This window comes from Phyllobates terribilis, unplaced genomic scaffold (genome assembly GCF_046119375.1).
Source record: "Phyllobates terribilis strain yellow unplaced genomic scaffold, ASM4611937v1 Scaffold_12__6_contigs__length_324123572, whole genome shotgun sequence".
Lineage (NCBI taxonomy): Eukaryota > Metazoa > Chordata > Amphibia > Anura > Dendrobatidae > Phyllobates > Phyllobates terribilis.
In genome coordinates this window covers 145,700,412-145,727,348 of record NW_027362772.1, presented here as the reverse complement: position 1 = coordinate 145,727,348, position 26,937 = coordinate 145,700,412, and the positions used below count along the sequence as shown (strand labels likewise).

General features: G+C 44.8%; 1 protein-coding gene across 6 annotated transcripts in view; it reads right to left on the bottom strand.

Annotated features, from left to right (window-relative positions):
• Positions 1-16,804: 16,804 nt before the first annotated feature.
• The window catches only part of PLEKHA4 (pleckstrin homology domain containing A4), a 71,609-nt gene continuing 61,476 nt past the window's right edge, over positions 16,805-26,937 (bottom strand). For 3 of the 6 annotated variants that reach the window (XM_073656323.1, XM_073656326.1, XM_073656324.1), the window contains exons 11-24: positions 26,856-26,918; positions 26,293-26,373; positions 25,164-25,313; positions 24,292-24,390; positions 24,042-24,150; positions 23,815-23,924; positions 23,483-23,581; positions 22,222-22,291; positions 21,031-21,131; positions 20,761-20,940; positions 20,064-20,426; positions 19,670-19,776; positions 19,048-19,154; positions 16,805-18,462 (exon numbers count right to left, since the gene is read on the bottom strand). In XM_073656323.1, coding sequence (XP_073512424.1) covers positions 18,020-18,462; positions 19,048-19,154; positions 19,670-19,776; positions 20,064-20,426; positions 20,761-20,940; positions 21,031-21,131; positions 22,222-22,291; positions 23,483-23,581; positions 23,815-23,924; positions 24,042-24,150; positions 24,292-24,390; positions 25,164-25,313; positions 26,293-26,373; positions 26,856-26,918 — 2,082 coding nt within the window. In that variant the 3' untranslated portion in view covers positions 16,805-18,019. The remainder of the gene's footprint in view (positions 18,463-19,047; positions 19,155-19,669; positions 19,777-20,063; positions 20,427-20,760; positions 20,941-21,030; positions 21,132-22,221; positions 22,292-23,482; positions 23,582-23,814; positions 23,925-24,041; positions 24,151-24,291; positions 24,391-25,163; positions 25,314-26,292; positions 26,374-26,855; positions 26,919-26,937) is intronic. The other 3 variants (XM_073656327.1, XM_073656328.1, XM_073656325.1) reach the window with 3 other exon arrangements.

Here is a 26,937-nt window from a genome sequence, read left to right as displayed (position 1 = left end):
TACCGTTGCAACAAGGCAGGCCACACCGAGCGGAACTGTCCTTTAAACGGGCAAACCCTGGGGCCGAGGGCCGACATCCAGGAGTAACTCAACCAGGCCTAACAAGCTGGTACGACCGGTTCGTGGGAGGAAGGCCTTTCCTGTCCATCGTGCTGGACGGCATAGCAACACCTGCGTTACTGGACACCGGCTCACAGGTAACCATCATACCTGATGTCCTCTACAAAAGGTACTGGTCCATAGATGAACTCCACCCACCAGCCCCGAACTTCTCTGTGTATGCCTCTAACGGCCTTCCTCTTAACCTAGTAGGGGTTAAGGACGTGACAGTGAAGGTGGGGAGAGTGGAACTAAAGGACCAAGGACTAATTGTCATAGAATCTAACCCTGGTGATACCAATCCAAATATGATACTTGGTACAAATATTGTTGGTAACTGTTGGGAGAAGTGTTGTTTTTACTCCAACAGATTGCTGACACTGTCAAACCAGGGCAGAGGAAGATGCTCCAGAGAGAGATTCGAGCCCTCCAGTACCAGCAACAGGTAAAGCTAACAGGTGGTGAGATTGGTAATGTACGGGTGACAGACCCAATACCCATTGTGATTCCCCCAATGAGTGAGATGCTGATTTGGTGTAGGTCAGCAATAGGTCTCAAGGGACAGAACTACCAGGCAGTAGTGGAGCCCATTAGCTCAGAGCACAGACCTACACTCTTAACTGCTAGAGGGGTAGTTGATGTACGCAATGGGAGGGTACCCATACGTCTCCTAAATTGTGGGGAGGAGGAAGTTAAATTGCCAAGATACGCCACTGTTGCCAGATTGTATACTGTGGATAATGATGCCATACACACAGTGGAATCCTTGACCCCACCAGATACAGCGGAGGACAATGACTCCGAAGCTCAGATGGAGGATTCGTGTCAACAGCTCCATGTTGGAACTGACGCCACTCCTGTCCATCAAAAACACGGTGTTTACAGAGTGGTTCAGGAATATGAACAGGTGTTTAGTAAGCACCCACTTGATTTTGGAAGGGTTAAAGGGGTACAACATCACATACCCACCAGTAACCATCCACCCATTAAGGAGCTTTACAGACCCGTACCACCAGCACATTACCAAAAAGCCAAGGAAATGTTACATGACATGAAAAAGGCAGGGGTAGTAAGGGATAGCTGTAGCCCCTGAGCAACTCCCCTGGTCCTGGTCAGAAAGAAGGACGGTAGTATAAGGATGTGTGTAGATTATAGACAAATTAATCGAATAACACATAAGGATGCATACCCTTTGCCCCGTATAGAGGAATCCCTGGCTGCACTAAAATCTGCCAATTACTTCTCTACATTGGATCTCACTAGCGGGTACTGGCAAGTCTCTGTTGCTGTGGAAGACCGGGAGAAGACAGCCTTCACCACCCCGATGAGACTGTGCGAATTCAACAGTATGCTGTTTGGGCTCTGTAACACCCCCGGAACGTTCCAGAGGCTGGTGGAGTGTTGTTTAGGACATCGGAACTTCGAGACAGTGTTGCTGTACCTGGATGACGTTATCGTGTACTCGAGGACGTATGAAGACCATCTGAAGCACCTGGCGGAGGTATTTGAAGCATCGTCCCAGTATGGGATGAAACTAAAACCTTCTAAATGCCACTTGCTTAAGCAGAAGGTTCAGTACTTGGGACATGTAGTCAGCTCAGAGGGAGTAGTACCAGACCCGGAGAAGGTCACTGCCATCCAGAAGTGGCCTGAACCGAGAAGCATCAAAGAGGTACGGCAATTCCTGGGACTGGTCGGGTACTACAGGAGGTTCATAAAGGACTATACCAAAAAGGTAGCACCTCTACAAGACCTCCATGTAGGACAGTCCAAAAGAGGAAAGAGTCCCCCATTCCAGTGGAGCAAAGAGCAGACTGTGAAGGAAGTCCTAACCGGTGAAGAAATCCTGGCTTACCCTGACTACAGCCAGCCTTTCCTGCTGTACACCGACGCCAGCAACGAGGGACTGGGAGCTGTGTTGTCCCAGAAGCAAAATGGCAGAAAAAAAGGTAATTGCATATGCCAGTAGGAAGCTTCGCCCTACTGAGAGGAACCCGGAGAATTACAGTTCCTTCAAGCTGGAGTTCCTGGCCTTGGTCTGGGCTATCACTGAAAGGTTCAAGCATTACCTACCCTCAACGAAATTCACAGCCTTTACTGACAATAATCCCTTGACACACCTGGAGACAGCCAGGTTGGGAGCCATGGAACAGCGTTGGGTGGCCAGACTGTCGAATTATCAGTTCACCATCAAGTATCGGGCAGGTCACAAGAACACCAATGCTGATGCCCTGTCAAGGATGCCTCACCAGTCAGACACTGAGGATGAAGTGGATGATTTAGAGGAAGTTGAATTACCTGCTTTCCACCGAAGCGGAGTGGTCCACGAGCAACACGCCACCAGAAGACGTCATGAAAGGACGCTGAATCCTCTACCCCAGCACAGTTGGATGGAGACTCAAGACAGTGACCTGGTTGTCAGCCTCATCAAAAGACTGATCACCCAGGAAAGTTCTCACCTGGAGAAGGATGCTCCCCCACAAGCCAAACACCTGTGGAATGAAAGAAGCCGGCTGTTCATCTACAGAGAGAAGCTGTGCAGAAGATATGTCAACCCCAAGACCCATGAAATGGTGTGGCAGATTGTTGTACCTAGGACAGATATCCAGATGGTGTTAGAGGCCTACCACGATCAAGCAGGTCACTTTGGCTTGAAGAAGCTGAAAACCCTGTTGAAGGACCTGTTCTATTGGGTTGGAATGCGGAGTTCCATAGAGAGGTGGTGCCGGAATTGTGGGCCCTGTAGCCTCAGAAGGAAAGACTATGGCAGCCAAAAAGCACCCTAGCAGTCCATCAAAACAACCCAACCCCTGGAGATTGTCACTCTGGATCACGTCAAGCTGTCACCCAGCAGGTCAGGCTATTCCTATGCACTGACCATGGTGGATCATTATTCCCGGTTCCTGGTGGTAGCCCCTGTCAAGGATCTGACTACCTCTTGAAGCTCATCAAGAGAATGGCAAGAGTGTGCAAAGCAGTCATCAAAGCAAAAGGTGGCTACTTTGAAGAACCTAGAATATAAGACATATTTTCAGTTGTTTCACACTTTTTTGTTAAGTATATAATTCCACATGTGTTAATTCATAGTTTTGATGCCTTCAGTGTGAATGTACAATTTTCATAGTCATGAAAATACAGAAAAATCTTTAAATGAGAAGGTGTGTCCAAACATTTGGTCTGTACTGTATATGGAGGGTGGAGCCAGGCAAGTCAGTCAGTGAGAAGTTAGTCTGAGAGAGAGCGTGCTGACGCTGAGAGCAGCGAAGACGCAGCACGTCTGCTGCAGTATTGAGGGCCCCGAGTGTGGCCGAAGGCAAAGAGGAGAGGAGAGAGGCGTTGAGGGGGCAGAGGAGCATCATAGGCTCACCCCGAGTATACAAACCGGACACCGGGTCCGCGCCTACAGGGTCCCTTTATACCCAGTAGGGATCACCGGCATACCAGGAGGACTACAAGTCCCTGGCCGACCTGAAGCTAAACCCATTACAGGACCAGGAACCACAAAGGCCCCAGCGCCCAGGGATAGTGGCTGCCAATGGAAGGTCCTACTACCAAGCGACAGGTGAAGAGAGTAACACGACACAGAAGCTAGGCCCAGTTGCAGGCTGGCCAGGAGCTTAGAGAGAGGGAGACACGGACCAGGAGGCGCTATACCCGCTCACCGGGGAGAAGTCCTGAAGTGCACCCATCCTACCGAGTACCCTGGACCGTACCCGACATCCGCACCAGTAAAGGTATTGAAGCAAATCCCCTGTCTCTGTCAGTTACTCCTGCTACGCCATCCCAACTGCACTACAAGCCCAAGCATCACCACCCACCGTCAAACTCTACACTGCCCTGAGGCCCGCTCCACCTGTGGGGAGCTGTTCCATCCTAGCTGCCCTATCAACTGCCTCAGAGGTCTGCAGCAGCGCTTGTACAAATTACCAGAAACCACAGGTGCAGTCACGATCAAACTACAAATCCCATATAAACAACCCCCTTTTTGTTGACCGCCCTGGGCCACAGATCGGGCCAGCCACTGTGACATATTCCCCCCCAGCATCCATAGGCCCAGACACCGAGTACCCCACTGCCCTGGAGGCGCGTCACATACAGTATAGTGCACTCCATATAGTCCTCCATATATTATAATGCACCCCATACTCCTCCATAGTATAATGCACTCCCCAAAGTCCTCCATATAGTATAATGCACTCCCCATAGTCTTCCATATAGTATAATGCACTCCCTATAGTCCTCCATATAGTATAATGCACTCCCCATAGTCCTCCATACAGTATAATACACTCCCCATAGTCCTCTATACAGTATAATACACTCCCCATAGTCCTCTATACAGTATAATGCACTTGCCATAGTCCTTCATAGTGCATATAGTCCTCCATATATTATAATGCACTCCCCATAGTCCTCCATACAGTATAATACAATCCCCATAGTCCTCCATATAGTATAATGCACTCGCCATAGTCCTCCATAATGCATACAGTATAGTGCATTCCATATAGTCCTCCATATACAGTTATATGAAAACGTTTGGGCACCCCTATTAATCTTAAGCTTAATGTTTTATAAAAATTGGTGTTTTTGCAACAGCTATTTGAGTTTGATATATGTAATAACTGTTGGACACAGTAATGTTTCTGCCTTGAAATGAGGTTTATTGTACTAACAGAAAATGTGCAATCTGCATTCAAACAAAATTTGACAGGTGCATAAGTATGGGCACCCTTATTTTCTTGTTTTAAATACTCCTACCTACTTTTCACTGACTTACTAAAGCACTTTTTTTGGTTTTGTAACCTCATTGAGCTTTGAACTTCATAGCCAGGTGTATGCAATCATGAGAAAAGCTACTTAAAGTGGCCACTTGCAAGTTGTTCTCCTGTTTGAATCTCCTCTGAAGAGTGGCATCATGGGCTCCTCAAAACAACTGTCAAATGATCTGAAAACAAAGATTATTCAACATAGTTGTTCAGGGGAAGGATACAAAAAGCTGTCTCAGAGATTTAACCTGTCAGTTTCCACTGTGAGGAACATAGTAAGGAAATGGAAGAACGCAGGGACAGTTCTTGTTAAGGCCAGAAGTGGCAGGCCAAGAAAACCATCAGAAAGGCAGAGAAGAAGAATGGTGAGATCAGTCAAGGACAATCCTCAGACCACCTCTAGAGAGCTGCAGCATCAGCTTGCTGCAGATGGTGTCACTGTGCATCGGTCAACTATACAACGCACTTTGCACAAGGAGAAGCTGTATGGGAGAGTGATGCGAAAGAAGCAGTTTCTGCAAGCACGCCACAAACAGAGTCGGCTGAGGTATGCAAAAGCACATTTGGAGAAGCCAATTTCTTTTTGGAAGAAGGTCCTGTGGACTGATGAAACCAAGATTGAGTTGTTTGGTCATACAAAAAGGCGTTATGCATGGCGGCAAAAAAACACAGCATTCCAAGAAAAACACTTGCTACCCACAGTAAAATTTGTTGGAGGTTCCATCATGCTTTGGGGCTGTGTGGCCAATGCCGGCACCGGGAATCTTGTTAAAGTTGAGGGACGCATGGATTCCACTCAGTATCAGCAGATTCTTGACAATAATGTTCAAGAATCAGTGACAAAGTTGAAGTTACGCAGGGGATGGATCTTTCAGCAAGACAATGATCCAAAACACCCCTCCAAATCTACTCAGGCATTCATGCAGAGGAACAATTACAATGTTCTGGAATGGCCATCCCAGTCCCCAGACCTGAATATCATTGAACATCTGTGGGATCATTTGAAGAGGGCTGTCCATGCTCGGCGACCATCAAACTTAACTGAACGGGAATTGTTTTGTAAAGAGGAATGGTCAAAAATACCTTCATCCAGGAGCCAGGAAATCATTAAAAGCTACAGGAAGCGACTAGAGGCTGTGATTTTTGCAAAAGGAGGATCTACTAAATATTAATGTCACTTTTCTGGTGAGGAGCCCATACTTATGCACCTGTCAAATTTTGTTTGAATGCAGATTGCACATTTTCTGTTAGTACAATAAACCTCATTTCAAGGCAGAAACAATACTGTGTCCAACAGTTATTACATATATCAAACTGAAATAGCTGTTGCAAAAACACCAATTTTTATAAAACATTAAGCTTAAGATTAATAGGGGTGCCCAAACTTTTTCATATAACTGTATTATAATGCACCCCATACTCCTCCATAGTATAATGCACTCCACATAGTCCTCCATATAGTATAACACACCCTATAGTCCTCCAAACAGTATAATGCACTCAATAGTCCTACATACAGTATAATGCACTCCCCATAGTCCTCCATACAGTATAATGCACTCCCCATAGTCCTCCATACAGTATAATGAACTTGCCATAGTCCTCCATAGTGCACCCCATGCTCCTCCCTAGTATAATGCACTTCCCATAGTCCTCCATAAAGTATAATACACTCCTCATAGTCCTCCATACAGTATAATACACCAAATACTCCTACATACAGTATAATGCACTCTCCATAGTCCTCCATATAGTATAATACCCCAAATACTCCTACATACAGTATAATGCACTCCCCATAGTCCTCCATACAGTAAAATGCACTCCCCATAGTCCTCCGTAGTGCATACAGTATAGTGCACTCCATATAGTCCTCCTTATATTATAATGCACCCCGTGCTCCTCCATAGTATAATACACTCCCCATAGTCCTCCATACAGTATAACGCACCCTATAGTCCTCCATAAAGTATAATACACTCCATAGTCCTCCATATAGTATAATACACCTATAACTCCTACATACAGTATAATGCACTCCCATAGTCCTCCATATAGTATAATGTACTCCCCATAGTCCTCCATATAGTATAATGCACTCCCCATAGTGCTCCATACAGTATAATGCACTCCCCAAAGTCCTCTATACAGTATAATGCACTCCCCATAGTTTTCCTTAGTATTGCACAGGTGATGGAATTATTGCCTGTCCAGGTGATGCAATTATCACTTGGGCAATACTAAGGAAATCCTGAAAACATGACCACCACAATGTACTCACTGATTTAAAAAAACAAAACAAAAACAACATACAACATTCACCTCTTCTCCTCGTTCCCCGTTGCTCCGGTCTTTGCAGTGAGTGCTGTTAAGTGCCCGCACATCTCAGGGCAGCAAGTGCCATGTAGTGACGTCATTGCGACCGCTGCGCTTAGACATGAGACGCCAAGGAAGAATGATGGTGAAGGCAGCGTCAGCTGAAGCTCCCTCTTTCATCATTGTTTTCAACTGTATCAGTATCTAGGATACCAGATGTTAGAGCACAGTGGATGGGATTTCAAGAAATCCCATGCCCACTATGTGTCTCCGTGCTCCTGCGGATCACCCCCGGACACGGATATATGGCGCATCATGTCAATTTCTCTTGCGGAGTCGCTAGTCTCCGCAAGAGAAATTCTATCAGTGCAATGTATAGGATGCGGTGAATGGTTCAATGAACACATCTGGATTCACCTGCGTGAAGCTTTGGACGCAGCACAAGTGCGCTGTGTTTAAAGTGCTGAAGGAAAGGATCGTGTGCACATACCCTAACAAAAGTCAGACACACTATGATGCTTGCACAGTATAATGCCTCTATTTCCGCCCACACTCAGTACGATGCCCCCACAGCTCCCTGACAACCAATATTGTGCCACACAGCCCCCCACACAAAGTATGATGCCACAACATACTATGATGCTCCCACAGCCAGCTACACGCATTATGATGTTGCCGCACATTATGATGCTGCTGCTGCTTTATGCATGGGAAAACACTTCTCTTCCTGCAATCTCTAGGATGGCTCCTCCCATACAAGTCACATGGACATGATGTCATCACTAGTCCTTCACCTTTAGGCCATGTGCCCACGTACCGTTTTTGTGGCGTTTTTACGGCTGCGAAAACGCTTGTAAAACAGTCTGCCATGTAAAGCAATGTGAATTCGGATGTGCTGTGCACATGATGCGCTAATTTGCGCGCCAAATTCGCATTGCGAAACGCAGCATGACCATTTCTACCGCGATTACGCTCAATTTCGCGGCCATTGAGGAACATTGAAACGCAGCAAACCCGCAGGTAGATGTGGATTTGCTGCGTTTCAATTAAATTCAATGGTCGCGAATTTTCAGCGTAATCGCGGTGCGTGTGGTACCCAGGATGAAGAGGAGACTACAACTCCTCTTCATCCCGGCTACCACGCGGTGAAAAAATGAAATAAAAAAGTTAAAACTAAACAAAACCTGTATATTCACCTCTCCGGCGGCCCCTGGTCTGCTCCCGGCCACGTCCTCTCTCCTCAGCGTCCCGCGGTGTACTGTCAGGACCTGCGGTGACGTCATTTAGTCACCTGATGGTCACGCGACCGCTGACGTCGGCGGTCAGGTGATAGTCGCATGACCATCAGCTGACTAAATGAGGTCACCGCAGGTCCTGACAGTACACTGCGGGACACCGAGGAGAGAGGACGCGGCCGGGAGCAGACTGGAGGAGACCGGAGAGGTGAGTATACAGGTTTTTTTTTTTATTTTTAATGTTTTAATTCTCTTCTTTTTTTTTTACTATAGATGCTGCATTTAAAGCATCAGTTGTTCACACATTATAAATCCATGCCGGTTGCATGGATTTATATTGTGTGACCAACTTGTCAAGCACTTTCCAAGTGATGCTCAAAATCGCTTGGAAAACTGCTTGAAAAAACACATGCGATAACGCATGTAAAAAAGCATGTAAATCTGCATGCGTTTTTTTCTGCCAGAGAGAGGCAAAAAACGCTCTGCATCAAATCTGCTACGTGGGTAAATAGCCTTAGGCTTAATTGTCTCTTCTGCCTCAGCAGGGAGTTTATTACTGCTACTCTGCCCATGCAGCGCTTCACCACCTTCCCCCTCTCATCCCCCCAAACTAAAATGGTGGTATTGATGCTATGTCAATCAGAGAAAAAAGGGGCAAATTTAAAAAAATAAAACATTTTTTTGTTTTCTTCTTCATGGTGGCATCGCCCCCTGCAACCTGCCGCCCTTGGCACCCACCCTCGGGTGCCTAGTGGCAAATACGTCCCTGTCTGCATTGGACAAAGGGAGAGAGCATCTCATAGGCCACAGAAAACAAGGGCTATAAGCAAGGAGAAAAGCACATGGAGAGGAAAAACAAGTATTGGATATGAAAGCAAATTCACATCCAGCCTATATTACAGGGAGAGACACTCCTGCAAGAGAAAAAGTTGAAATGTAGATCAGAATGTCAACTGCATATTACGGGGTCTGAATGCAGGAATGAAGATTGCAGACTGAAGTTTACTACAATTTTATTAACTAAAGTTAACCATTAACATATCTGAAATATTTTTTTCCACGCCAAAGGTGTCCACAGCGTTTAATGCCTGTCATCCAACTTTGACCTGCTGCATTTTTTATTAGCCAAAGGAAATCATTGTCATGGTGTACAGGACACAGTCTAAAAATGTTATAACAAAAAAGTGTCCACAAATACAAAGTTCACTCTAAAAAGTGAAAATAAAATCAACTCGCTCATCACTCACGTAATCCGAATTGATTGAATATAATCAGCATCTAAAGCGAGAAGTGTATCTTCTTCTCAACCGACCAGCGCATGGTCTGTCCATGTGCCGATGGTGGAGACTTCACAAGGGTCTTGCTTGAAAGAAGTTTCAATAGAGGTTGTCCCTCCGGATCGCCATGAAACGCTTTCCGATCTGGAATGTAATGAAGGTTAGTCTCCCCGAATTATTCTGCAGTTGCAAAACAGACATTTATCTAATGCAATGTCTGCATTTAAACTATCAGGAACGGGGCTGCAGACACGTGATGGCAATGTGTCCCGTCCAAACCTCTAGGTCTCCGAATGGGACTCAGATCATGCACTGACCAGGGTCAGGACAACCGCAGAGCATGTGTAGGATCAGCGCTGGATGTGAAATGCCTGTGGTCAGGACCGAGTATTACAAGAACCCTGACAAAAAGCCACAGAAAAGGTGAACAGTTCATCAAGTTATTTCAGCTCTTCATGGAATGCACTTTACCTAAAACATTGGAGTGTAAGTAATTACAACCTTGGTTTGAAGGATTAGCTTCCAAAAACACAGCAGGTGTTGTCCACTTACATTCTCCGCACAGTTCTTCCATCTAGGCCTAACCATCTGCCCCACCAGAATCCCTCTATTTCTAGTAGAGACCATACGGCAGCCTCTGGATGACCCACGACCGACCTACTTCTGGGAATATAACAAACCTTCCCATAATCGGTTCCTCGTGTCCATCTCTGGTCTCAGAGGTTAGCTAGGTCTACCTCACAGGCAAAGCACTTCGTTCTCCGCCTCTGCAGTATGCAAACAGACTCTTTCTTCCTTTGAGGAGACTCTCCTTTTGGTTCCAAATGCTCACTGGTCAGCTGGCTTGTACTTTGCCACCAGTCTCACTATAGGGTCGGCCGTCTTCTGCAAGCCGTGGCAGCCATGGAAGCAACCTCCACTCCAGCAGCCTAGCAAAGATGTGATTTTGATAAAGCACCATTCCTCAGCTACAAGTTCTAGGCCATAATAAAGCCAAAGAGACTACCCCCATAAAGAATGATTACATTTCTAATTTTAAAGAATTTTTATCAACATATATTCAAATAACAAACAGCATAAAAACAAGATAAAGGGAAATCTACTTCAAAAGACAAGTCACTGGTAAATCCATACGGAGAGATTATATTCATAGATAGAAATAGATAAATATAAATTATTGCAAGTAACAAATCAGTATTCCATTATACAATGTCCCCACCTAGTGGGGTCAGATGGAATTGCAATCAAATTAATGAAAGTGCCCTCTCTGAAGAAGCAACTAAGCGAAACGCGCGTTAGGGGGGCACAAGTCCTGGTAAATATGCATGTATCTATATTTTGAAGCAATTACAATTAAATGTTTAATGGTGCATTGTCCAACCTTTGTGTATGAAAACAGTTGTCCCAAAAATATTGCATATAAGCACTTTGCACTTTATATACTTACCTGTGGAAACTGTTTTCCGTACACGATTTGCCTGTCATCTAACTAATACTTAAATATTTATCTTCTTTACTCAGGCGCTCAGGTCTGCGGCAGCCACTATATTTGCACTTTTAATTTGATTGCAATTTCACCTGACCCCACTAGGTGGGGACATTGCATAATGGAATACTGATTTATGTTACTTGTAATTATTTATATTTATCTATTTCTATCTATGAATATAATCTCTTCATATGGACTTACCAGTGACTTGTCTTTTGCAGTATATTTCCCTTTTTTATCTCACTTATTGCTGTTTGTTATTTGAATATATGTTGAATAAACCTTCTCATTTTAAAGATATAAATTATCATTCTTTATGGGGGTATTCTCTTTGGCTTTATGATTTATCGTTACTCCCATAGGACCTATTTAGGCTATCAAGTCACAGGCTATTTAGGAATGTGTAATATCCACCTGTGATACTCGTTACTCACCCCTAACGGAGGGAAGAATCAGGCTAAATACATACACTTGTTACATGTCCTGTCTGCACTAATACACAGTATGCATTTTTTACGTACAATACTGGACAATTCTCACGGCCTCCAGATGGCTCACTCATTCAAGGATTCTGCTCAGACTGCACACCAAGTCCACAATGAAAGCCATTACCCAACAGACCCCTATCAGAGGCTTCTGATCCAGCCAAATCAAACCTCTTGCTCTGCACTGATGAGGGGCAAACACACCTAAACGCGTGTCTGCAAATGGAGTGTCTGGTTTGGTTTTTACCCTTAGTCATGTGACAAGGCTCTTTAAAAGGGTCGATACGGACTTTTAGGATTGCTACATCCAATAGGTGGCACTAGAGTTCTAGTTCTCTTCCTCTCTAAAGAGGCTATTTGCATATTTAATTTCCCAGAGTAGCATTGCATGGCTTATAAGTCTCCTCACACCAGCATATCACTCTCCACAAGGAGAGACATTACCTCTTAGATCCACACCCAAAAACAGCACACACACGAGATAAGAGCAATAAATATACTATATTTAAAAAAAATAGAAAAAAAGGAAACATTCCAACAATGGTCAGCATAGTGGAACAAAATAAAGATTTGTTAAGACAAGAGTTAATATTTGGTAAGATGCCTTCTCTAAGATGTAATTATAGACAGCCCTAATTTCTGTATCTGTGTACTATAGAGCAGAGCAGAAAAGGATTATGTGGCGCCCTGCTGCGCAGTGGTGCCACAGATCCCAGAGGGGTGCATGGATGGACTTCTCCACAAGAGGCCCTCATAACATTCACACACCTCCACCCTACCACCTCAGACCATCAGAGGGAGCCCAGATAGGGATATATATATTGGAGGGTGGAGTTAGGCAGTCAGTTTGCTGCAGTCTGTTGAGAGGAGCTCCTGCAGAAGCTAGCCTGCAGTGGAGCCCAGACAGTTCAGTCCAGACTCAGAGAGGTCAGGTTAGTGAGCCTAGGGCGTGCCGACGCCAAAAGAGCGGTGAAGCGCAGAGTGCCTGCTGCAGTGTGAAGCCTAGTGAGGGCCCCGAGCGTGGCCGAAGGCGAGTAGAAAGAGAGTAACATAGGGGGCAGAGGAGCTTTACCCGCTCACCCCAAGAACATATACCGGACACCGGGTCCGCGTCTGCAGGGATTCCTTACACCCAGCAGAAACAACCGGAACCCCTGACGAACTATATGTCCCAGGAACACCAAAATCTGATTACATACCAGGGTCAGGAGTCACGGAGGCCCCAAAGACCAGGAAGTGTGAACTCCATTAGAAGGCCCTACCACCAGGTCAGCAGGTGCAAGACAGAGAATAAAAGTTAGGCCTAGCTCCAGGCAGGTCAGAAACTTATCAAGGAAAGGCAACGAACAGGAGGCCCTACACCCGCTCACTGGGGAGAGTCCTGATATGCACCCTTCACCCTGAAGTACCCTGGATCGTGCCTGAAACACCACCAGTAAAGGTACTGAAGTGAACTGTTGTGTGTGTGCCTATTCTTCCTCTGACCTGGCTGGGTCCCCCCTCTGTCCTGCATCCCCTCACTTGCGCTGCCCTGAGACCCCGCTCCATCTGTGGGGAGCCGCACCAACTAAGCTGCCTAAACACCAGCCTCAGAGGACTGTCGCAGCGCTGGTGATCCTCACCAGACACCACAGGTGGGGTCACGAACATTCCCTATCCCATATAACTATCCCCTTTTTAAGAGTGACCCCAGGGTACGGGCCCGGGAGCCGACTATCGCAACATCCCCCAGAACTAGGCAAAAATGCCCGGGCGCCGAGTCGGCAAAAATGCCCGGGCGCCGAGTCGTCCCCATCCCCTGGGCGCGTCAATTACACAACAGCTCCAGCTTTCACCTCACAGCAGTTAATGTGGGGGAAGGGCAGAGCTGACAGTGCTGTGAAAGGAGAGCTTTTGTCATAGTCACATTCAGCTCAGCTCTACTGACTGCTGTGAAATGAAAGCTGCTGGGGGTGTTTGTAATTACACTCAGAGCTGCTCTACTGGACAGTAGCTGCAGAGATCAGGACTATTTTCTCCCTTCCTTACATGACACGTCCTGTTTATTGGTCAATGTCAAACTAATCTTTCATTAATTTTCAAAATTATTGATTCACAAGTAAAATCTGTATACAGTGAATACAGAATCTCCCCTTACGGAGATAGATGACAGTTGGTGCTTATAAAATTCTATGGAGAAATGTAACTTTGGCAGAAATTGCTGTAGAATGTCTGCCTCTCGCTCCTCCCACTAGAGCCTCCATAGAATTTTAAAAGCACTAACTACCATCTCCTCTCTCAGAAATAATTTGTCTTCACTCAATACAAATTTTACCCGTGAACTGAGAGTGAAAGACGCAGATTTCTCTGATAAGATATTACAAAAGTTGCTTATTTATATAGCATTCAGTGTAAATTCTTTATTACTGAGGTAGGGGATCACAGTTTGTGCTTTTAAAATTCTATGGAGACTCTAGTGGGGGGAACTAGAGGCAGACGCATTATGAGGCAAGATCTCCTAAAGCCACAGTTACATTTCTCCATAGAACTTTATAGTAACCATCTGTCATCTCCTATCTCCGTAATGGAGAATCTACACTAAATTAAAATTTTACCCGTGAAATAAGTAGATTTCTCTGATAAATCAATAGTTCACATGTACCGAGAATGCTTTTGGAGATTAGTCCCTATAAGCTATAAAGAGGTTTTCTCACTTTTCTGAAAGTGAACCCCAAACATTTCCAGCCATGTAACATATTGAAATCAGTGTACTCATCTTTCCCTATGTCCAGAACCAACTATCCGCTACTGCCTGGTCTTAGTGATTGGCTGCAGCGGTGATCCAAGCTGTCAACAGGACGTTAAAGCTGCGGCCAAAGCACAGAGACCAGAGATGCAGCGGCTTAGGCTCAGCACTGGACCTGGGGAGGATGAGTACACTCTGATTTTGTTATGTTGCATGACAAGAAATGTTTGGGGTTCACTTTTTTTCCTAAAAGTGGAAAAAACAATTTAAATTAAGTCATTGCTGATTGGCTTACAAATGGGAAATGAGGCCTCTGAGATCAAAGACTGGAGTGGATCAAAAATACAAACGAGGTGCAAATGTTTCACTCCTATATTTTTGGCTTACAAATACTATTCTAAATATACAGGTGTGAAAGAGGCCCAAACCGAGCAGAATTAGCCACTCTCTAGTGACTTCATCAGGATCTTCTACTGGATTTTTTACCTCCTCCAATCATGGCTGCTCCACTGGGCTTTTGCTTTTTCTCCTCTGATGCTAGCCAATGAAAACATGGCCACAACAGAAAAGTTACCCGGTACACGCCCAGTTGGTTGAAGGAAAATTTTCGATCTTTACTAATCAGGGTACCAAAGAAACTGTTCCAGAATCAGTGGAGCAGCGGCAATAGGAGGAGGGACTCAGTTTAAATTAAAATATCCTGTGAAAGTTCCCTTTTACAATAAAGTGAGTATGTGCGGGGGGGCGGCGAGTGAGTATGTGCGAGGGGGCGGCGAGTGAGTATGTGCGAGGGGGCGGCGAGTGAGTATGTGCGAGGGGGCGGCGAGTGAGTATGTGCGAGGGGGCGGCGAGTGAGTATGTGCGAGGGGGCGGCGAGTGAGTATGTGCGAGGGGGCGGCGAGTGAGTATGTGCGAGGGGGCGGCGAGTGAGTATGTGCGAGGGGGCGGCGAGTGAGTATGTGCGAGGGGGCGGCGAGTGAGTATGTGCGAGGGGGCGGCGAGTGAGTATGTGCGAGGGGGCGGCGAGTGAGTATGTGCGAGGGGGCGGCGAGTGAGTATGTGCGAGGGGGCGGCGAGTATGTGCGAGGGGGCGGCGAGTGAGTATGTGCGAGGGGGCGGCGAGTGAGTATGTGCGGGGGGGCGGCAAGTGAGTATGTGCGGGGGGGGCGGCAAGTGAGTATGTGTGGGGGGGCGGCAAGTGAGTATGTGTGGGGGGGGCAAGTGAGTAAGTGGTGAGGCGGCAAGTGAGTAAGTGGTGAGGCGGCAAGTAAGTGGTGAGGCGGCAAGTAAGTGGTGGGGCGGCAAGCAAGTGGTGGGGCGGCAAGCAAGTGGTGGGGCGGCAAGCAAGTGGTGGGGCGGCAAGCAAGTGGTGGGGCGGCAAGTAAGTGGTGGGGCGGCAAGTAAGTGGTGGGGCGGCAAGTAAGTGGTGGGGCGGCAAGTAAGTGGTGGGGCGGCAAGTAAGTGGTGGGGCGGCAAGTAAGTGGTGGGGCGGCAAGTAAGTGGTGGGGCGGCAAGTAAGTGGTGGGGCGGCAAGTAAGTGGTGGGGCGGCAAGTAAGTGGTGGGGCGGCAAGTAAGTGGTGGGGCGGCAAGTAAGTGGTGGGGCGGCAAGTAAGTGGTGGGGCGGCAAGTAAGTGGTGGGGCGGCAAGTAAGTGGTGGGGCGGCAAGTAAGTGGTGGGGCGGCAAGTAAGTGGTGGGGCGGCAAGTGAGTAAGTGGTGGGGCGGCAAGTGAGTAAGTGGTGGGGCGGCAAGTGAGTAAGTGGTGGGGCGGCAAGTGAGTAAGTGGGGGGCGGCAAGTGAGTAAGTGGGGGGCGGCAAGTGAGTAAGTGGGGGGCGGCAAGTGAGTAAGTGGGGGGCGGCAAGTGAGTAAGTGGGGGGCGGCAAGTGAGTAAGTGGGGGGCGGCAAGTAAGTGGTGGGGCGGCAAGTAAGTGGTGGGGCAGCGAGTGAGTATGTGGGCGTGACTGAGTATATGGAGGGGAAGGGGGTGGGATGGGGTTACAACATTTCTGCTTGCTCCACTTCTGATAATCAGTAGCATATCCAAGGAGCGGGTGTTTATAGGTTTAAATCTCCTTCCTGGCCAACCCCCCACTGCTTTCCACCTCTGGCTATTGAACATTTAGACAGTATGTATATAATACAGTGTGCAATATTCTGCTGAAAAGAGACCATTCAATGAGAAGAGAAAGGTGTTCACTGCTCCAGCATCTCTCCAACGCTGCAGATCAGAGCTTGACAGTGCCTATACGCCTGAGCCAAAGTGCCTGCATCTACATGCCGGCACCAACAGGCCTGAACCAATGTGCCTGCACCAACGCGCCTGAGCCTAGATGCCTGAGCCAACGCGCCTGCACTTACGTGCCTGCGCCTATGTGCCCGTGCACGTTACATGAACAGAATGACAACATATTAATAAAACGGATGACACCAGACTGTGTTGCTTTATTTGCATATTACAGTTTTGCATAGATATCACAAAACAGTAAAGCTTATAAACACAGTCCTTCGTATGTCTGATTTTTCTCCTTTATAAAAAAAAAAAAGATAAAAAATGAGTAGCAGATCTCTGCAATTACTATTAAAAAATAAAATAAAACTGGTAATAAGCATGTAAGGAGAACAGTAAAGGAATGGTTAACACAAAGACAGTATTAACATTAATAAGGCAGTGCGTCGGCCTAGTACAGCATTTGGCTTTAGTGGCAACAAAAAAGTAATCTGGAAAGTATACAGCCAGTCAGGATGTAAAGGGCACACTCCGGGCGTTATGTAGCCTTACACACTCCCTTCACAAATCAGTCAATGATAGATTAAAAGGAAACTGAACAGACCACTCAGGATTTCTTTTGTTTTAAGAAAACAAAAATATACAGGTATTAAATAAAAAAAAAGCAGAATAATTACAGCTGGATACATCATGGGGCCAGATCGGTCTCCCTTGAAGGCTGCCCTTTGTGCTTCTCCCCCTTTTTGTTTTTTTGCTTCCCATGTTGTATTACCAGCTGACGTTCAGGAGTGATCGGTATTACTGAAATTAACCAGCGATAAAAAAAAATTAAAAAAATGAACCTTCATGACCCTTCTACTCTATAGAACAGAGTGTTTAAGCATTTTTGGTACAGTATATTGTTACCTTAAGCTAATATGGCTGTCTTAAGGAACTGTAATAATTTCCACACCAGGGTGAAAAGCCCTTCAATGATCCAGTCTTATGTATTTCACAGCTTTGCCTTCTCTATATGCAGAACGTAAATTCCCTCATCTAGTGCAACTGAGCTTAGCAGAGCGTCATTCCAAGCCCAAACGACCATCAGGGCAGCTGCTAAGAAGTTATCGCTTTGTCAGTGTTTCCGCATGATCAGAGACTCCCAACTTTCCATGTCCTTCCTCACTTTACCGTGGCACTTTCCCTTGACACGTCTTTATCCACATTTGTACAGTCACCTCCTCTGCGCCGTCTATCTACACCTATTTACACCTCTTTCATTTACAACATTCGTCAATCCCTTCATCCTAATTTCCTACATAATTTGCGCCATCATAAAAAGACAACTTCCTCGTTCGCTCAAGGTCCAAACTTCATTTCACAAAATCACACGGGTCCAAAAAGGGTCTGTAGAGAAGCTAGAAGCTGGACTGGAGGAGCGTGATCCGGATGGGTTCCCTCTCTTCTTTGCAGAAGTCAGCGACTTTTCCCATACTCAGCGGGTTATAATGCAAGTCCTCTATGAGAAAATCATAACTGGCCACCTGTCCGTTACACTTTGGTAGAGAGGAGCCCTCTTGTTTTGGGACAGGGCCGAGATCTCTGCTCTCCCCCGGCGTCTGTGCCGGCCAGTTCTCATAGTGTAGATTGATGGAGCGATCTCTGGTCATGTCCGGACTACGTTCCCCTACAGGACAACGCTGCTGCTCATCTTTCTTTGTGTAGGCCTTTTCATTTTGGCAGTGGTCTCGGACTTCACGCTGTTTGCTGCTGTGGGAATCTTTCAGAAAGTCCCATGGATACACCTCGTCTGACGTGGAGACGTCACTGCTCGTATCACAGTCATCAGATAAGGCTTTGGCTGTGGAGTGAAATACAAAGGCGTCAGATTGAGCATCAACCATCTGAAAAACAAACGAATCATCAGAAATTAACTGTGGTATTCATGTTTTTTTTATCATTATAAAATTGTGATTTTTGAAAAAAATATATATATTAAAAAAAAAGAAAAAATATAATATATTTATAATAATAAAAAACATGATGTACATGCAATCCCCAGTAGCTGCATGCAGGCTAGAACTGGCCCACGGGAGAACCGGAGAATCCTCCGGTGGGCCACCACCCTTTTATATGAGCAGCACTTGGCACAATATACTTGAATCACTATGTACAGATAAAGGCAGCATCTTATTCATTTATCAATCAACCCTGATCATTGTTCTATAAATTAGTGATGGAGGATGTCGTCACATTTGCATGTAGTTGAAAAGTGGGGTCCTGGAGTTGGTTACTGGTGGGCCCCTGGCTCCCCAGTCAGACACTTGCATGTAAGAATATTGCATGGTAAGCATAGTTCTAGAAATCTGGCTTAGTAATAATAAAAGCAGCTCCGTAAATACAGACTATATAGGTTATATATACAAACATATATTCGTCGGGTCACCTGTGAATACTTTGCTGCGTTGGGAGGCCTCGGATGCCAGTGTATAGGACAGGTTAACAATTCGTTCCCGCTCTTCCTCTAATGAGATACTGAAGCCTTCATCATCCCTGAAATGTTAAAAGCCCAAAATTTACAACCTGAAACATTTATAAGAGTTAGAATATTTTTCATAATCACCCCAATAACAAACATGTATGCAGCCTTACTGCGGGGTTATGCCATATTCTCAACCCATTAAAGGGAACCTGTCATTAGATTCATGCTGCCCAAACAGCGGACAGAGTGAATCAGAGCCTGGTTGCATCATTGCAGCCAGGTAGGTTTTTCTTGGAAATGCTTCCGTGTTTCAGAGAAAACAGTTTGAAGTGCTGGTCAGGGACTATAGGAATACACCAGATTTGTCCGGCCGCTTTTTTCTTACACCGTCCTAATTGATTGACAAGTTTCTCCCTATGGAAGAGCCCTGACAACCACTTGGAGCAGTGCTGGGAGTAGCCGGCCAGGGGTGGTGCCGGACAAGTCTCCTCTCTGCCCATCGCACAGCCAGGTTCTGCAGTTTTCTAATCAGATGCCTTGTTTCCTTTATACATATATCTGTTCATACTATTAGAGATGACAATACCTGGTCCTAGAGTTGGTGCTTTGCAGTCTGTCTCTAGTTTTGGACTTTCCTTCTACTTCTTCAGGCTGATGTTTGACATTTCCTGTGGCTTCTTCACCGGATCTGGACTGAAATCAGAAAATTAATTCAGTATTCAGTTCTATGACAACACCACAAATGAGACAGTTCAGGGGGCAGGACTGCATGCATGTAACTCCTGTGCACCAAACACACTCTAAACATACATTTATTGGTTGTCCACATGGTGAACTCTTGCCCAACACAACTTACAGTCCTGTCTGCCATATACCCCATGCCAGGATTATCCCCTTAAACCACCCCCTGGGATATGATCATACAATGCAGCGTAGAAGCAATGGACCCAGCATGCAAACAGTATTTGTTTGAAGCTTACCCCCTGCTTATCGTAGCTGCCATTGTGCATATCTTTTTTCAGTTGCATGCAGGCAGCCGTGACAATTTTACTGCTGGTTCTTAATGGTGGAGTCACCTTTACCATCGGAGAGATCTCATGACTGGTCACGGAGGTAATATTTTCTGTCTGCGGCTCCATCACCACACTGTAGGTCGGGTCCTCCAGCATGGTGTCCGGTGAGGACTTTTTTGCATTAGCGCTTCCAGTTTTTCCATGCAGTGGTGCAGATGTGTTGCTGGGGTAAAAGGACGCAGTAACCCTCACGAGTGTTGGTTTTCTCGGTTCTGTAGATGTTTTATCCACCTGTTGAAAGCTGGTTGAATCCGAGGAAGAAGATCTCAGCTGCAGGAAAATGGTAAATACAAGTTAGGAGAAATTCATTTGTATAGTAGAGAACTTGCAGTACCAGTCACGGCCACTGCACAACATGTGGCGCTGTGCAACTTCAAGCAGCCGATCGGTGTAGGTGCTGGGAGTTGGCACCCATTCTCCACCTACTGATGACCCATCCTAAGGGAAGGTCATCAATTTTATACTCTTCAAAATTATTTTGATTGTAAATCTGAAAACAAATATTCTTTCTAATGAATGGGTTGCATGAAGGTAATTTTGCCCATTTCCAAATAAAAGTGTATCAGACACGTTCATTACTAAGGATACGCCGTGAAACACTTACCCTGCCCCCTATAGAACCGGTTGCAGACCTTTGGGAGTTCTGACGTTGCGCGGTGACACCAGGTTTAGGTTTCTCATGAATCTGAGCCTCCTGATGTCTACGCATTCTCTCCATCTGCTCCTCAGCGCTCATTCTTTGCTTCCTAACCGTTCCAATCTCGGACATATTGGGCGGTGATGCCTGAACAGATCCAAAAAGTAGAGAAGGTCAAGATTTTAGATTTGAGAGGTAGAAAGGAGAAATAAGCTGTTACTTTTATGCATGCTATACCTTTGGCTCTAGAGTCATCTTGTGGCTTGAAGGTATGGGTATTGGGCAGGAAGACTGAACCGGTCGACCATCTGTCACATCCTTGATAGGCAAAGCTGCTTCTTACATGCAAGAAGATTAAGAAGAGGACTCAGTGGCTTATAATAAGCTACAGCATATAGATTACACAACAAGTATATCTACAAGACTTTTGGATACTTTCCGTTATCCAGACACCACCAGGGGTGCCATTCCAGCTAGGCTAGATCCAAGGATGGGGTGCGTTTGCCCAGGAGAATCTGGAAACACTTTTGGGTAAGGCCAAATCATAGACGTGTCCCCCTGGAGAACTACGTCCCTATGAGCCCTCCACTTTATTATCTGGGTGCCATTAGAAGCCTCCTATGCGGGATCTATGGTCATGTTTTGACATGATCAAAGAAGTCTATTACAGCGCCATCTGCTGTGCAGATATTCAACTTTTATTGATATGCAAATTAGGACTGCAAGTTCTCTGGAGGTCGTATGAGTGCACTTGCAGTGAATACCTTTTCTATGCTTCTTCTCGCCAGCTTCTTGACTAACAGAGTAGATGTGACATTAAGCAGCAGAGCCTCCATCTACTACTTATTCCACACCCAGGAATACAGATAAAAAACACACACGTGACCAGCTGAGTCAGTAATACAATAATTTTGGTTCATTTTGGAGAGAATCAACAAGAATGGCTGTGGAAGCTGTAGCTGAGCTTGCACAATACAGCTAGAGTTTTTTTTTTTACCCCACATTAGATTACTATACAGTGCCTGGTGCAAGCTTTGTGCGGTTGGGATCCAAAAAGAATGGCAGGAGAAGAGGCCCCCACACATGGGAAAAAATGAGCCAAACGATCCTTCATTGGTCAGAAAAAATAAAAATCAGACCACATCGGACATATTGGATTCTTTTAGACGATGATGTGATCAACACCCGCCAAAAAACAATCCAACATCCAACTGGATTTTTTAATCTAAAAAAAAAAACAAAAAACGTTTTTTTTTTCTTTTTTATGGTTGAAATTGGTCAATTTGGCCAACTTTTACCCAATGTGTATGGGGGCCATAATAAAGAAGGTATCCTGTACGTTTCAAACATGTACAACTATTTACTATGCAAAATAAAATTTTTATGCAGGGATATTAACACTTAAAGAAAAAAAAAATAGCAATTTACCACTAGGCGTACTTGGAGACTGCGGCGCAGTTACGCTCTCTGGTGGCTCAAATATTCTGTCGTGTTCAATCTATAAAGAAAAGAGAAAGAAAAAAGTTATAAGATCTTAAAATTCCAAATGTTTAGTGCATATACAAAGATTAATGAGAGAGGGAGCCAATACTGATGCAAAGGAAAAGTGGAGCAGCTGCCCATGGCTTGGACTGGCCCACAGGAGAACAGGAGAATCCTCCGGTGGGCCACCACCCTCTTATATCAGCAGTACTTGGCACTATATACTTGAATCACTATGTACAGACAAAGGCAGCATCTTATTCATGTAACAATCTACCTGGTTCATGGTTATATAAATGTGTGATTGAGGATAATGTCACATTTGTATGTAGCTGATAAGTGGGGACCTGGATTTGGTTACTGGTGGGCCATTGGCACCCAAGTCAGACATTGCGCCATGACTAACAGTTAGAGGTCATCCATGCAAATCGATCCAAGCACGGCTCTCCTGTCCAGAGCGTCACAGCTTCATTTAGGTCTAAGGGTTGGCAGAGCTGCAGCCAGTCTGGGCTTAGACCGATTTGCGCAGAAGTCTGCATGAGCCCTTAGACTGTTGCCTTAATTTTCTAGAGGTCCTCTGAGAAATAAAAGGCAAATTCTGATTGGTTTGCAATTACTCCACTTTTCCTTTTCTTCAGTTTTAATACCTCATTCAGAGGTCTGTGTTACATTCGTGATTTTCATGGAAAGAATCTGCACACACAGTCTATGGTTCAAACCACATTTTTCTTAATGGACCTAGATTGGCCATAAAGAAAAAAATAATATATTATTTGATCCTCTCTCTATTTTTTTACATTTATTTATCAAACTCACCCATTTAAGTGAATGGGTCTGTTAAAAAAATGTAAAAAACAGAGCACAATGATGGGGTCCCAGTTCACCCCTATTGATGTCTATCACATTTCTTTGCTAGGGGAAGCCTCTCTCATTTTTTTTTTTTTTAATATGAAAAATAAGACTTCTGGTAAAAACTGACACTTGATATAGCGCACATTGATGAAAATATTTTTTTTCACACAAGTGAAAAAACAAGAATACAAAGACAAACAGAATGGGTGTAAGTTCAGGAATGTAATAACTGACTAATTAGAATAAACTCTTGAAAACAATAACATTCTGTGGGTGTGATCACCAAACTTTATACGTTTCTGAAAGCCCTTATGTAAAGGACTCTGTAGCACTTTAAGAATGGATTTACGCTCACCTGGTCACTGGCAGTCCCTCTAGATTGTCCATCACTTTCAGTACTGGACGTTGGGTTGTCTTTGGGAAGAGGTGGTCTGGGAGGAATGGATTCAGACTCCTTCAAAAAATAAAATAAGTGAGAATTTCATGGTATTAGTTTTATTCAATTGTAAACTATTATTTTAACGATCTTTCATTCTCAATTCACGGATAAAATCTGGATCTCCATCTCTTGCTGGGTCATGGCCAAGTGATTTGCATCTACAGTATTGTAGATCTAGTGCAGTTTTGATGTTTCCATTCACCAGCTATAGATGTAGACACATAAAAAAATAATGTAGATTAACTTACACCAGGATTTTTCTCTTGGACATAGGGATTCAGTCCAGACTGATGGTAAAGAAAACTTCTCTGGAAGGTTGTCGGTGTCTCGCTGGCAGGGGAGGGTGGCATTATCACTGCTGTGTATATAGATAACTATTAATCCAATGAGAAGATCAACAACTACTTCAGGGAGAACAGAAATGGATCAAAGATTGGGGAAAAATCACAGAATCAAAAATAATGTGTTTAAATACCTGGGTGTCTGGCAGGATCAGGAATGGCGTGGAAGTTAGCTTTGTTAAATCTGAGGCCGGATATGATGTCATTGATCATCCACAGATCTCTCTGAGCAGCTGCCTGGTCCTGCAAACGCAAGAAATGCCCTGAATACAGAAAACATCCAGCACAATGTTCGAGACAGGACTAGACCTCCCAACTGCCAGGTGTGGTACGTATGGGGGTCCTCGAGAGTGCGTCTATAATCAATGATGCCTGGTCACTCACCTGTGGGTGCCCAATTTGACCGACTCGTTCCAGTGTCTCCCTCAGGGCATGCAACTCATTTTCTAGTATTCGGTACTCATCCCATGCACGGTCTCGGTCCTGATTAGGGAGATGCAAAACATTGCTCACAAGTCATGAGAAAATAGCGATGTCAATATTCTAGTCAAATTTTAAAACTGTCTGAAGCACAAACATTAAAAATTAATTCTATTTTTTGGGGCAGAAATGGAGATTTAATTCTGGCACATTGTGCTTCACAATTCTTCCCAATGCTGGAATTACTATTATGTATTGGTGCACTTGCAGTCTACGGCTCCTCTGAGCGTCTCACTGCAAGCGCCGCCCTCTGCTGCTTCTTCTTGATAGCAGAGACAGAGACTCTTCTGCATAATGTAATCTCTGCTGTCCACTGCCAATCAAGAAACTGGGGGCAGCACCGGCGGGGAGAAACGAAGAGGTACCATAGACTGCAAGTGCACAGATATGTCCAAAAGAAAAAATTTGGCACAATGGGTCATCAGATTGCAACTTAATAGGTATCTTTGATAATGTTTTACACTACCCAATCCACAGAAATGGAGGATAGGATGGACAGACACCACCCAAATAGCAGAATACTTTGCCATACACCAGAAAACAAGCATATATATATTAATTTGGAGTTTATTTAGAGCTTTTTCAGGTGGTTTTCAGAGTGGAATCCACCTGAAAAAGCCATCATGTGCACATACCCCAAGTCTCCCATATTGGCAAGTCTTTTTCAGAAGTGGTGTCTGATTAATAAGCTTTGGATTTCTTTGCCTCAAATCCTGTATGAACACAGCCTTACTGTTCTTCATCCATCTGTATGCCTATACAGGATTTCTACTCACCAGAGAGAGATCGCACAGCCTGGCGCGCACATACACCAGGTCGTCCTGTAGGAGCCTCTGTTGATACCAGATATTCTCAATTACTTGTTCCTGACCCTGGAACTCATCCAGGTGTTGATGGGTTAACTGAAGCGCATCCTCCAACTTTTCCTAATACGAAAATACAAAGTACCGTGAATAGTTCCATCGTGTGGATCCTGTATATTTGGATGGTCACCTTCACAAATGGTTTGTAGTAAATCAGGTGTTAACATACAGGTATTAATCGCCATTGAAAATCTAGTATAAATGGCTAGTAAAACTTGATAATTTCATTCCTACCAGCCAGCGATCCAGTCAGGTCTGTAGGACTCCTGCGATTCATTGGCATGCCTTATGGCTATAAAACCACATAATACCTGGCCTCCAGTGGAAAAGCTATAATGAGCCACAGCTGAAATATTCATTTTTTTCTGGATTTTGGCTTGTCTTTATTATTTCTAGATTGCCCATCATTGGGGGCATCTGTTCTTGTAAACAATTAAGGACCATGACCCAAAGAGAAGGAACTGGTGGTGAGCCCTGTACTAGTGATTGGTGGGACCCTCAATCATCTGAAGGTCCCTAAGAAAACATTAATGTGGGCAGAATCCATAGATTTCGACAGTATTGACTGACCATCCTATGTGCATGGGAGCCCAAATCTTCCCTGACAGATGTAGAAGGATTAGACAAATCAAATTACAATTCCCAATCCTGCAAATTGCCTCTTCAGAGAGGAAGAGGACAAGAACTTGTGTGCCACCTATTGGAAGCAACGATCTTAGAGGTCAATATTGACCCTTCAACGAGCCTTGCAATATTACTTCGGATAAAAGGCAAACCAGAATCTCAATTTGCAGACATGTTTCGGGGTGATTGCCCCTCATCAGTGCAAAGTATGATACCTGATTTGGTTGGGTGTGAGGTTCAAAGGGGTAACGTTTCTCTTTGTGGATAGTGACATGTCAAGCCTGGCGTGTCAGAAGAGACAATTTGCATATTTCATATCTCAGAGGAGCATGCATGGCTTTTAAGTCTCCTCACTCTGACATTATTGTGGGAAAATCCCTTTAAATATCTTGCCATTACTAAAAGCTAAAAACACTACCTTTTCAACTCTAAGATGAGCAGATTCCTCCTCAATTCCGGCGAGGAGCTTATCCTGACCGCACATCTTGGTCAGTAGAACCTGTAATGGAAGTCGAAAGGTTAGAGAGGAATTGTGACATTTGTAGTAATTGTAAAAAGATACAAATATCTTATCCACCAATATCTTATATATATATATATGAGAAAGGACTTCCAGTAATCCTACTGTTGTACAGAATGATAATGCGAGGATGACATGGCATTCTACCCTGGGAAGTCAACCATCCAAAAATTGCTGGAGAGTCCATAAAAATTGATGACTTTTGTCTTGTCCTTGAACCCTTCTGTTTGAGGCTGATCATAGATGAGTAGATCACGGAGATTGTTGATTTACATCTCCCAAAAATACAGGTAATGAGCTCCTATCAGTAGAACGAGCCATAGGCATATATTACTTAGAAAACCTTAATAAAATTATAGAGTTTACAAGTTGTCTTCTCTGTAAAAAAAATGTTGACTGCCCACAATATTTGAGTAAGTTGTCCAACCATACAAAAAGGAAAAAAATAAATAAATACTTACATCAATACTATTTTCTGCCATGCGAGGTGGGTATGGAGCTCGGTACTGTGTGGTTCCTGATGGCTAAACAATAAGGAACAAA